At 40.0% G+C, this 12,876-nt stretch overlaps 1 protein-coding gene across 1 annotated transcript in view; it reads left to right on the top strand.

The window, feature by feature from the left end:
* The window catches only part of LOC124774702 (DNA-directed RNA polymerase II subunit RPB1), a 44,041-nt gene extending 31,282 nt beyond the window's left edge, over positions 1-12,759 (top strand). The window contains exons 22-26 of the mRNA XM_047249502.1: positions 2,702-2,905; positions 3,003-3,306; positions 9,331-9,519; positions 10,920-12,058; positions 12,452-12,759. Coding sequence (XP_047105458.1) covers positions 2,702-2,905; positions 3,003-3,306; positions 9,331-9,519; positions 10,920-12,055 — 1,833 coding nt within the window. The 3' untranslated portion in view covers positions 12,056-12,058; positions 12,452-12,759. The remainder of the gene's footprint in view (positions 1-2,701; positions 2,906-3,002; positions 3,307-9,330; positions 9,520-10,919; positions 12,059-12,451) is intronic.
* Positions 12,760-12,876: the final 117 nt, after the last annotated feature.

The raw sequence follows: 12,876 nt of genomic DNA, 5'->3' as shown, positions 1-12,876 counted from the left end.
TCGCTGCGATGGAGCATTTCCTTTCACGCCGATCACCTGCCACCCAACCTAAAACCTCTTTCCTCATCACCTTAGCCAGCTTCATCCTGACCCACAACTTCTTCCCTTTTGAAGGCCAGACATACCAACAATTAAAGGGAACAGCCATGGATACCAGGATGGCCCCCTCGTACGCCAACCTATTTATGGGTCCCTTAGAGGAAGCCTTCTTGGTTACCCAGGCCTGCCAACCCAAAGTTTGGTACAGATTTATTGATGACATCGTCACGATCTGGACTCACAGTGAAGAAGAACTCCAGAATTTCCTCTCCAACCTCAACTCCTTTGGTTCCATCAGATTCACCTGGTCCTACTCCAAATCCCATGCCACTTTCCTTGACGTTGACCTCCACCTGTCCAATGGCCAGCTTCACACGTCCGTCCACATTAAACCCACCAACAAGCAACAGTACCTCCATTATGACAGCTGCCACCAATTCCACATCAAACGGTCCCTTCCCTACAGCCTAGGTCTTCGTGGCAAACGAATCTGCTCCAGTCCGGAATCCCTGAACCATTCCACCAACAACCTGAAAACAGCTTTCGCATCCCGCAACTACCCTCCCGACCTGGTACAGAAGCAAATAACCAGAGCCACTTCCTCATCCCCTCAAACCCAGAATCCCCCACAGAAGAACCACAAAAGTGCCCCACTTGTGACAGGATACTTTCCGGGACTGGACCAGACTCTGAATGTGGCTCTCCAGCAGGGATACAACTTCCTCAAATCCTGCCCTGAAATGAGATCCATCCTTCATGAAATCCTCCCCACTCCACCAAGAGTGTCTTTCCGCCGTCCACCTAACCTTCGTAACCTGTTAGTTCATCCCTATGAAATCCCCAAACCACCTTCCCTACCCTCTGGCTCCTATCCTTGTAACTGCCCCCGGTGTAAAACCTGTCCCATGCACCCTCCCACCACCACCTACTCCAGTCCTGTAACCCGGAAGGTGTACACGATCAAAGGCAGAGCCACATGTGAAAGCACCCACGTGATTTACCAACTGACCTGCCTACACTGTGATGCATTCTATGTGGGAATGACCAGCAACAAACTGTCCATTCGCATGAATGGACACAGGCAGACAGTGTTTGTTGGTAATGAGGATCACCCTGTGGCTAAACGTGCCTTGGTGCACGGCCAGCACATCTTGGCACAGTGTTACACCATCCGGGTTATCTGGATACTTCCCACTAACACCAACCTATCCGCACTCCGGAGATGGGAACTTGCTCTTCAATATATTCTCTCTTCCCATTACCCACCAGGCTTCAACCTCCGCTAATTTCAAGTTGCCGCCACTCATACCTCACCTGTCATTCAACATCATCTTTGCCTCTGCACTTCCACCTCGACTGACATCTCTGCCCAAACTCTTTGTCTTTAAATATGTCTGCTTGCGTCTGTATATGTGTGGATGGATATATATATGTGTGTGTGTGTGTGTGTGTGTGTGTGTGTGTGTGTGTGTGTGTGCGCACGAGTGTATACCCGTCCTTTTTTTTCCCCCTAAGGTAAGTCTTTCCGCTCCCGGGATTGGAATGACTCCTTACCCTCTCCCTTAAAACCCACTTCCTTTCGTCTTTCCCTCTCCTTCCCTCTTTCCTGACGAAGCAACCGTTTGTTGCGAAAGCTAGAATCTTGTGTGTATGTTTGTGTTTGTTTGTGTGTCTATCGACCTGCCAGCGCTTTCGTTCGGTAAGTCACATCATCTTTGTTTTTAGATATATGATTTACTACTAAAGTTTATTTTCACTGAATGTGTGTTTTCCTGGGGAGGAGAATTCGATAATGTGTACTTTGAATGTATATTTCAATTATGGTTTCATTTATGAAACATAAATTAGTAAATGTCACGTTGTAGAAGTGAGGAAAAAATATATCATCCCCAAAAAGGGAACGTAATCTTTCTGAGCCACTATGTTTTTATTGCTAATTTGTATTTGAAACACACGAAGCATCATAATTGCAGCTACTACTGGATCTTCTGTATGTGCCCTGCAGTCACAGATTTCAATTGCTCACCACTATCACTTTAATCCTTAATGGTTGAATGTTTGCATGAATTGGCACAGAGTTAAAAATTTGATATAATTATTTACATTTGAAAGCTGACTTTGAAATGAACATAAACAGTCTTGACTGCAACAAACCTTTATTTTTGTGGTTAACAGTTTCTGTCTGTTACTGAGCAGGTGATATTTGTGGGGTTTTTAACACCTGTTCCATTCCCCACCACCACCTGCCATCATGATATGAGGTCTGAAGATGGTCAGTAACTGCAAAAATAAAGCTTTCTTGTGGTTGAGGCTGTCTATGTTCATTTTCAAGTACTAAGAAAAACTGCTGTTCTCCACAAGAAGTATTCTCCAAAATTACTGAAAGCTGTCTATTACTAAAGAGAAGAAAATTGTTAAAACAGCAGATTATATTTATCTTCTTCTTACTGAATGTGCTCAGTATATTATAGTAAGTAAAGATAGTGGTACCAGGTGGTTTGGTTGGATTACTGCTTTCCAGTCTCATCATTTGGGCAAATCTAATTGTTGTGGCAATGAGTACAGTTCTTATGGAATTAGCGACTTCTAAATACATATGCTGTTAATTTAAATAAAGTTGTTTCCTTGGTTTTTGTTCTTTAATTTCTGTTTTTCTTTATAGGGTATTGAAGCTATTGGAAAAGTGTACATGCATCTTCCTCAGACTGATTCGAAGAAAAGGATTGTAATTACAGAAACTGGTGAGTTCAAAGCCATTGCTGAGTGGCTTCTGGAAACTGATGGAACAAGTATGATGAAAGTACTCAGTGAGAGAGATGTAGATCCTGTCAGGACTTTCTCCAATGACATCTGTGAAATTTTCTCTGTAAGTATGTTTTATTATTTGTGTGCGAATGTTTTTATGTATAGACAGTTTGAGGAAGTACATTTTTGAATGTTCATACAAATAATTTTTTTTATAGGTACTGGGTATAGAGGCCGTGCGTAAATCAGTTGAGAAGGAAATGAACACAGTTCTGCAGTTCTACGGTCTCTATGTAAACTATCGACATCTTGCTCTTCTGTGTGACGTGATGACAGCTAAAGGTCATTTGATGGCTATCACACGTCACGGAATTAACAGACAGGATACCGGAGCGCTAATGAGATGTTCCTTTGAAGAAACTGTTGACGTGCTTATGGATGCTGCTTCACATGCAGAAGTTGATCCAATGAGAGGTGTCTCAGAAAATATTATTATGGGGCAGCTGCCGCGATTAGGCACAGGTAAGTTGACAAATCATGTAGATATTGACCATGTTCTGTGGTTAATTAAAAATGAGATTGAGAGTTGTTTTTTGCCGATCTGGATGTAAAATAATGACATAATATAGCAGTCTCACCTAGTCTGTGAGTATATGCTATTTGCAAAGTACTCATAAAAGTGAATTACACATTGTTGTTCTATCCAATTGTTCTATCTAATCATCTGTGTTGATCTAAAAATGAAATTTACAGAATTCTAGATGAGTGTTTACAACATGGTAAGCAAGGAAAACAAATTCCTACTTACTATGTGGTAACAGATGAATAGCTGAGATATACTGAAAGATTCCTGCAGTTTTAGATTTTTAATGATGCTCCACGAGGAAAGAGGGTTGTAAGATTTGAAAGAAACTGGTTTTTTATTGAAGAGACTAAAAAGTTAATGAACATCTTGTGGATAAGGATTATACAGAAATTAAAATTGAATTTCCAAAACTATCTATATTGCACATCTCTTCATTGCTGTGACATACTAAATAGTAATTCAGTCTTCTAGGCTGTGCAGCATGCAGTATATTGCTGATTTTATCAGCTGCATGCCCAGTGTCTGGCTTGACTTAACCCTGCTGTTATCTTCGGGTCAGTATGACCTGAAAATAAATTTGTTCTTCCATAACTTTTTAATATTTAAAAGGTATTGCTCCAAACTTTGATGGAAAAAAAGTCCTTCTCTTAACCTTGCTAGAACTTAATTTGTTACGCTTGGGTTCCTCTGGTTAGTATTACCTGGGGGGTTCTTAAAAAATTCACAGAATGTGGAGATATCATAGTCAAGTTTATTTCTACGTGCCTGAAGTATTTTTTTTTATTTTTTTTGTGACAAAATAAATGTTGAAATGTGTGAAGGTTACATAACAGTGCAAATCACTGTTTGTGTTCAAATTTTTATATCACATTGTCTCGCTAACAATTACATTTTATTAACTGTTGTGTGCAGACACAATTCATGTATGTATCGTAGCAATTTCTATGTTGCTATCATGACAATGAATCCTATCTGATGGGGCAATTGGAAGCATTAGTTAATGCATCTGATAGCAAGGAGAATATTTCTGAAGAAGAAAAATGCACCAGTGATAACATCATTCATCAGATGGAGAAGATGTTTCAGGAGTTGATACCTCAGATGACAATGTTTAAGCTGTTCCAACTGATTCAGTCTAAAGACAGAAAGATCATGTGGAGTCTAGAACCTTTTCCGCAAACTGGAAGAGCATCTAGTGCAAAAATTATATAACTGACTCCTGGTCCGGCGAGATACACTGTCACCAGAGTGGAAATGAAATCCCATGCTTCTTGACAGAACGTAGGGAAATGATGCAGGAGACCCGCACCACTGTACTGGGCGAGGTCCTAATGGAGGTGGTTTGCCGTTGCCTTCCTCCAACCATAATGAGGATGGGTGGTGGTGGTGGTGGTGGTGGTGGTGGTGGTGAAGAAGACGACACAACACCAAGTCATCTCAGGGCAGGTGAAAATACCTGACCCGTCGGGAATTGAACCTGGGACACCATGCATGGGAAGCGAGAACACCAACGTGTGACCACGAGCGGCAGACATAAATCATAACATGAGTTGGCAAAGAGTCTGTGGGATCCAGAAGCAGGTATAGCCATCTTTCCTGCTGTAATGTTGCTGAAACGGTTCTGGTGCATATCACGTGTTACAGTTTGGTGGCAATTCTGATTGAAGAGCACATACAGTAAATGACAAGTTGGCACCTATAAGAGTTTTGTGGGATAAGTGGCTGGAAATACTTTCGAAACCATATAATCCAGGCACAAATGTAACTGTGGAAGAACAACAATATATAATGAGCAAACCCTCAAAATATGGGGTAAAAGTGTGGACACTGTGTGTTAGTCATACTACTTATGCTACAAAGATGCAAATCTATACAGCAAAATTACATGGGCAAGTGCCTAAGAAAAATAAAGGTATGAGGATTGTTGTGGATCTGACACATGAGCTAAAAAGACAAAATGTCATGTATGACAATTTCTTCACATCATATGCATCAGGCCAAGGACTTATCAAAAGATATCTTACAAGACTGGGAACAGTAGCCTGAACTCCCTAATAACATATCAAGCAAAGTTGGTGTACACACTTCAAAGTTCTTTTTTGTTACGGGTACCATAGTCGAATTTTGTGTTCCAAGAGAGAACAAACAGGTTGTTCTGATGAGCACAGTGCACAACAGTGAGCAAATAAGCAACAGAGAAGACAAGAAACTAAAAATATTGGATTACAATGCAAGTAAGGGAGCAGTTGACGCAATGGATCAACTTATTGGCACATACACATGCAAGAGGAAATCCAACCGCTGGCCAGTGATCATCTTCTACAATATACTTCTGCCTACAATGCTTTCGTGTTGCACAGAAAAATAAATTCGTGGTGGAAAAAGATATTCTTTACAAAAGAAAAATATTTCTCAATGAATTGAGAAGACTCCTAGCTACTCCTTACATTGAAGCTAGAAAAATGCTGCTTTGAAATTTACAATGAGTGGCTGTTTTTAGAACACCAACAGGAATTCCATCAGCACCAGTCTCAATGGTGGCAACCGAAACTGCATACGCGCCAGATGCAAATTATGTTCATCAAGTTGTAACAACAAGACGGAAATGAAATGTTCAAATTGTAACAAATGTGTTTGTAAAGCTCACATCAGAATACCACTGCCCAAATTGTGGCATTCTGAGCCAAACTCTATTCTTATTTTTCCTGTGCTTGACAATTTACGCGCTAAGTAAAACTCTGTTGCCCAACAGCTCTTTGAGGGCAGAGCTTATGTCATCGTAGAGATTGTTGGCACGCGATTCTGTAAAATTTATTTGAATTGTAAAAATTATAATAATTTTTCACAATTTATGATCATCATGCCCTTTAAATATCATAAAATCATTATGACCTGAAAGAGCATATGTGTATAGCTTTTCTAAGAAAGGTAGCAGGGTTAATATAGTTGTACTTCTGTTTACATTTGTGATATATTCTATGATAAGAATAAAGAGGAACGCAGATACACAGTGGTTCCAGTGCCAATCTGCCAGTCTCATAGAGAGTTTGTTGTGGTTCGCAAGAGAGGTGGGTAATTAATCATAACACTGACAAGTTGGAAGCCAAAGTGTGCTCCCATTTGTGTTGCCAGGTGTGTGTCACGCAGTAGTAATCTTCTCTGTGTTTGTTGTTGAGATAAAGAGATTTATTATTGACATAAAACAAGCACATTTGAGAAAATGTTAAAACATCTTGACTCCTCTGATGGGAGGACTTCTGATTTTATTCTTTCTCAGTGGTACTTCTTTAAAATTTGATGACTGTGGTCTGTTCATTTACCTGAATTCAGTGTCTGGACTTAAACAAATGAATTTTTAGAATATATCAGTTTGTACTGATGTCACATGACACTTGTCCACTGCTTGAATTGTTTGGTTGTAATGTAACAATTTTGGTTGTTTGTTTTGTTTCTTGGTGGTATTTCAGGATTATGACACAGTCAAAATACATCTCTCCTGTTGCAACACTTTGATATCATCATTTCGGTGATCATCATAAATACTATTTCTCCTCATGGACGTCTCTTCATTTGTGCTCTAGTTTTCAATACCCATGTAAGGTTTGAGAATTGTTACAGTGTCACCTGACAACTTCAGTAGCTGGTTTATTACTTGGTGCACCTGTATAAACTAAAAAAAAAAATCCAGTTTCATAGTTAAATTGTTTTTAGTCAAAAACACTTACATTCAGTGCATGCACTGCTTGCAGTATTTATAGAGCATCTTCTACTTAATTTGTGAAAAGCAAACAATGGAAAATCCAGGATGGAATGTAACAATACCAGAGAAGGAAAGTTGCTACTCACCATATAGCGGAGATGCTGAGTTGCAATAGGCACAACAAAAAGATTCACACAATTAAAGCTTTCGGCCATAAAGGTGTTTCAGGAGCTTCTAACATGCAAGGCAAATCACTTTCCCCTTGTCTTACTTATCTTTGTCATCATGGTCGGTTTCACTCCTGAATGGTTAGAGAAAATGGATTTGGGGGGGGGGGGGGGGGGTTGGATTAACTTCCTCCTTAGATAATGAAGGGCCATCATTAGCTGTACCCCAGTGGAAACTTCAAATTGAGAACAAATAAAAATAGAACTCATCCCCTGGAAGGGTCCTTCTCCACCTGCTGTGCGAGCATGATGAAGTAGTTCGAAAGGGAATCGCTGTTGCTATGGTAGAGAATGCTGCACGCAATTCCCGATTGTCGGGCAGTATGCGTGCGGTGTTACAAAAGTTGGAATACCCTGTGGTCCGCTATATGGAAGGTGCTTTGACCCATTCTCAAATGGTATCCATACAAGATCCATATTGTACAGCAATTTGCACCACAGGGCACCCGACGACATGTTGACTTCACTCTCCACTTTCTCACAAGAATTGAAGTTGACAGTGACTGGCCGTGGACCGTCCTATGGTCAGACAAAGCTCATTTTTCTCTGATGTATGAGGTGAACACAACAGAGTTGCAGAGTGTGGGGATCTTCACCACGTTGGCACGCAAGGACCAAAGATGTGCAGTGTGAGTAACCAGTATTACTGTGATATGCTTCGCTGGCGCGTGCTATGTCCGCCTTACAGGAGAGACATGCATTGCACTCAACAGTTTTTATGCAAGATGGGTTCCTACCAATCATTGCTTGTGAAGTTCACCTGCTTCTCTGAGACACATTTGGAAACATCGAATTATTAGATGATTGTTTCCAAACGCTTGGCCGGCACGATCAGTTGATTTCACTCCCTGTAATTTCTACCTGAAGGACGGGGTTTACTAGGGGAACATTCACACATGCTGATCCGAAGTGCGGCATAGCAATAGAGTTGGCCAGCACACATGCGGATATGCTTCATTCTGCAATCCTGTGCTTTCAAACTCTTCTGGATACTGATGGGTGCCGTAATGGTACCGGTATGGATTGGCATGATGTACCATAGCAGCACATTAAAAGTGTTTCAGTTGAATTGATTCTGCATTATTTCTCTTCCCCATGTCCTTGACATTAATGCTACCAAGTTTGGTACTCATATGGTAATTAGTTTCAGTGTTTAATGTGTTTAAGAGGGAAAGTTTAATTGTAACCACCTGGTACACACCTTACACACATACGACTTCTTTATTTTTGGCTAGGACAACATCCTCAGTGAAGGATGATGTCCCATAAATAAACTAATAATGTTCCTATCCACCAGTTCCGACTAAGGTTTTTGAGGTTTCCCATGATTGTAAGTGAATGCTGTAACTGGTAAGCCCCTCCCACTTATTCTCATATGGGATTCGCCATTTGCCCCACTATCAACTTAACTGATAGTTGGCTGAAGAGAACTGCGACCCTTTAATGGGGTGGATCTGGAACAGCTCGCTCTACTCCTTGGAGTGCAGAATGAGATTAGAAAAGAATAATATATTATTATTATTATTATTATTATTATTATTATTATTATTATTTTGAGAGTGTGCTTCCATATCTCCTAACACAGTAATTCAGTGAGCACGACAAGGCTGTAGACATTGGAAAACATCTGCTATTTATGAGTTACGAGAATTTATTTTTTAGTACAACTAGCAATTGCCTCAAACAGTATAAACTTCTATTAGTTTGCAGATATTTGGACGAAAATGTTGAGGCTCTTAGGTGTGTAGAACTCCCACTTATAATTACGTTTGGTTAAGAAATATCCTGTGCGGATATATGCATCACATGGTGAAAGATTGAACGAAAACACAGCTGTTACATTCCTCAGTAACTTAAAAGTTTCAGCTGGAAGTCTTTTGTCAAGTCACAAAAAAAAGTGTTTTCACATCAGTTTTCTATTTTAATCATGTCAAAATTCAGTAATTCATGCAGACTCTGATTGTAAGGTAAAAAGGTGCACATTGTTGTAATATGAATGTTGAAATAAAGTTTGTCAAAATCTTGTGTTACAGGTGCATTTGATTTGTTGCTTGACGCTGACAAATGCAAAGCAGGAATAGAAATACCAATGAGTGTGGGAGCTGGCATGATGGGAGGAGCAGGAATGTTCTTTGGTAGTGCAGCAACGCCATCAATGAGTCCACAAATGACTCCATGGAACCAAGGAACTACACCTGCATACAACAGTGCCTGGTCACCAGGTATTTTTCTTGGGCATAAATTTCTTCTTTAAAGGTTAATTGTGCATTAAGAGCTGTGAAGACTATGGTACAGTGTCGGTGGCCAATAGTCACTTGAATAACTCTGGTAAACTGATTATCCCCTAAATGGTCTGTTGATTTCTGCATGTAAATTAAAATAATGCCCACAAAATGTGTTCTGAAAATTTGATACCAAATCCATTAAGAATTTGTGAAATCAATTCATTAAATAATGTAACTCTTTGTAGTGGAAAGCACAGAGCCCTTTACTCAGGAAATGCAAGTAGGAGATGAGTTGGCAGAGCCCAGATATATGGTGTTTATTCGTACATGTTTGCTTCAAGTTACACGAGGTAGGACAGAAGTAGTGTACAAACTGGTCAAAGAAATCTTCATAATGGAGGAGAAGTTGTCACTATGTTTCTTAGGAACTGGAATACAGTGATAGGAGAGGCCAAAAAAATTTGTTATAATAAGAGATTATGGGTTGAAGTGGAGAATAATAGAGGTTCTAAACGTATTAAAGATAGAAAGGAATTAATGACATCAGCTACTAGTGGGGATTAATTTAAATCAATGGGGAAACATGAAAATTTTTGTGGGAATGGGATTTGAACCAGGTCTTCTGCTTACTAGGCAGATGTGCTGTCCACTCCGCTATCTGGACACAGTGTTCATCGCAACTGCACGGACTACCCTAACATGCCTCCTGTCAGACCCAAATTCTCAATTTATCCACACACTACTTGATGTTGTGCCCCTTGCCCATCATCTTCATTACTCACGGCATTTCGCTGATCCCTGTAAGAGTTAAAGTGTGGTGCGCATCTGCACTGAAGTGATCATTTGCTCATCATCACGTTAATTGTGTACGTGGTGTCTTTTCTTTTGGAAGTGTCCAAAAGAATACACACCACATTTTGTGGATCCCATTACGTTGATTTTAGGTAAACAATCTTTTTCAAGCATCCTGAAAGGAAAAGGTACACTTTGGACTAATCCAGGCAATGCTGATCATTCCTAAAGTCTCAGATGTAAATAGTCATACTCTTAGGAGGAAATGGAATTTAATTAATCGAAGAATGGTTCGAGTCGAAAAGTACGACAGCTGTGGGAATTTCATGGTAACAGATTTTTTGGCGATCACTGTGGTATAAATAGAAAATATAAAAATGGTAAATAGCACACCACAATAGGGGGCCAATGAAATTTTTAATTTGATGAAACAGTGTGGTAATAGTTACTGAACAAATACTGATCTCACTTTTCAACTATTCTGAACTTTCGGCGTGATGTGAATTTTTTCCAAAGTAAACTAAAGAAGCATTTATTTTAGTTTTATTTTGGAGATTCTTTTCATTGTAAACTCATTTGTTGTAATTGTTGTTTATTCTTTACAGTTCTTGGCAGTGGCATGACCCCTGGAGGTCCTTGTTTCTCACCATCAGGAGCAAGTGATGCAAGTGGCATGTCACCAGGCTTCTCTCCATGGTCGCCAACACCGGGAAGTCCATCATCACCAGGACCTGCAATGAGCCCATACCTTCCTAGTCCTGCATCTCCCACATATGCTCCTTCCAGCCCAGCTTATGCTCCAACATCACCAAGCTTGACACCCTCCAGCCCACATTACAGTCCAACAAGCCCTTCATACAGCCCCACTTCTCCACACTATTCACCAACAAGTCCTTCTTATTCTCCAACTTCGCCTTCATACAGTCCCACTTCTCCTTCCTACAGCCCTACATCACCATCCTACAGCCCAACATCTCCATCTTACAGTCCAACATCTCCTTCTTATAGCCCAACTTCTCCTTCCTACAGCCCAACTTCTCCTTCCTACAGCCCAACTTCACCATCGTACAGTCCAACTTCACCATCTTACAGTCCAACATCTCCTTCGTACAGCCCCACATCTCCATCCTATAGCCCAACGTCTCCTTCATATTCTCCTACCAGCCCATCCTATTCACCCACAAGTCCCTCATATAGTCCTGCTAGTCCAAGCTACTCTCCTAGCTCTCCAAATTACACTCCTGCTTCACCATCATATTCTCCTACCAGCCCTTCGTATTCACCAAGCTCACCCAGATATTCACCAACAAGTCCCAGCTATTCCCCCAGTAGTCCCAAATATTCACCAACATCTCCATCCTACTCACCAACATCACCCTCTTTTGCCTCATCCCCTCAGTTCACACCTGCTTCTCCTCAGTATTCACCAAGCTCTCCTGCTTACAGTTCCACTTCACCTTCATACTCACCGAGTTCTCCAAAACATACTCCCAGTGGATCCACACGGTACTCACCGTCATCTCCAAATTATTCACCTACAAGCCCTCTGTACTCACCAACAAGCCCTCAATACTCACCTGCTGCAAGCTCAAAGTATTCACCTACCAGTCCAACATACACCCCTACATCACCCAACTACAGTCCATCATCACCAACATACTCACCTGGAGGGGCTCCTGGCTACTCTCCAACTTCACCAACATATTCACCATCATCTCCTTCCTATGAGACAGATGATTAAAAGGTCAGTACCTGAAGCTCTCATTTGATGCCAATGCTTGGTCTCTTTCTTAATGATTTTTACTTAGTTAATACATAAATAAATAAACAAATGTTGTTGCTGCAGATGTAAGTCAGATATGGTCCCTGTAATCACTTTGGGTGTGTTCTTTCTGGCTTTGCTGTTACTTATTTGCTGATAGCTGTAGCAGCACAATTTATACACTTCTCAACATTTGTGTGATAACTTTGCTGTACGGTTTAATGGCAGCTTACATTCCCTAGCAGATTTGCATAACTTAGTTGTCACACACATATTCCTACCATAAATATACCAGTTAGAATTTTAAAAAAGAGAGTAAGGGGAGAGGGAAATTGAAACATTGTAAATTTCATTTTTTGTGATCTTTTTTTCCAGGTCTGCAGCATCCATCTGCAAAGAAACAAATCAGAGACACTTTGTATTATATTTATATAATTTTATACTGATAGTAAATATTATTAAATTAAATGTGATTTTATTGTATTTCTGTGATGGAATTCCAATCTACATATCCAATGTTATTTAACTTAATAGTTGAATATTTTTTGTTGCATTTTATATGCTGCATGTCCATGAAGACATGTGTTTTTTACTTGAACACTCTGTATTTTTTATGTTTGTTAAAGTACAATGTCAAATATAAATGTACAGTCACTTTTATGTAAATAAAAATGTTATCTGTATTCTTTTTGTTTCATTGTCTAATCATTTATAGTAATGAATGCTGCTTTGTTGACAACTGTGTTTGTGAAATGTCAGAAACACGATGTCATTTTTGGAACAACTAGGAGAAAAGTTAA

This window comes from Schistocerca piceifrons, chromosome 2 (assembly GCF_021461385.2).
Source record: "Schistocerca piceifrons isolate TAMUIC-IGC-003096 chromosome 2, iqSchPice1.1, whole genome shotgun sequence".
In the NCBI taxonomy this organism is placed as follows: Eukaryota; Metazoa; Arthropoda; class Insecta; order Orthoptera; family Acrididae; genus Schistocerca; species Schistocerca piceifrons.
The sequence above is the reverse complement of the archived record's forward strand: the minus strand, read 5'-3'. Positions and strand labels throughout refer to the sequence as shown.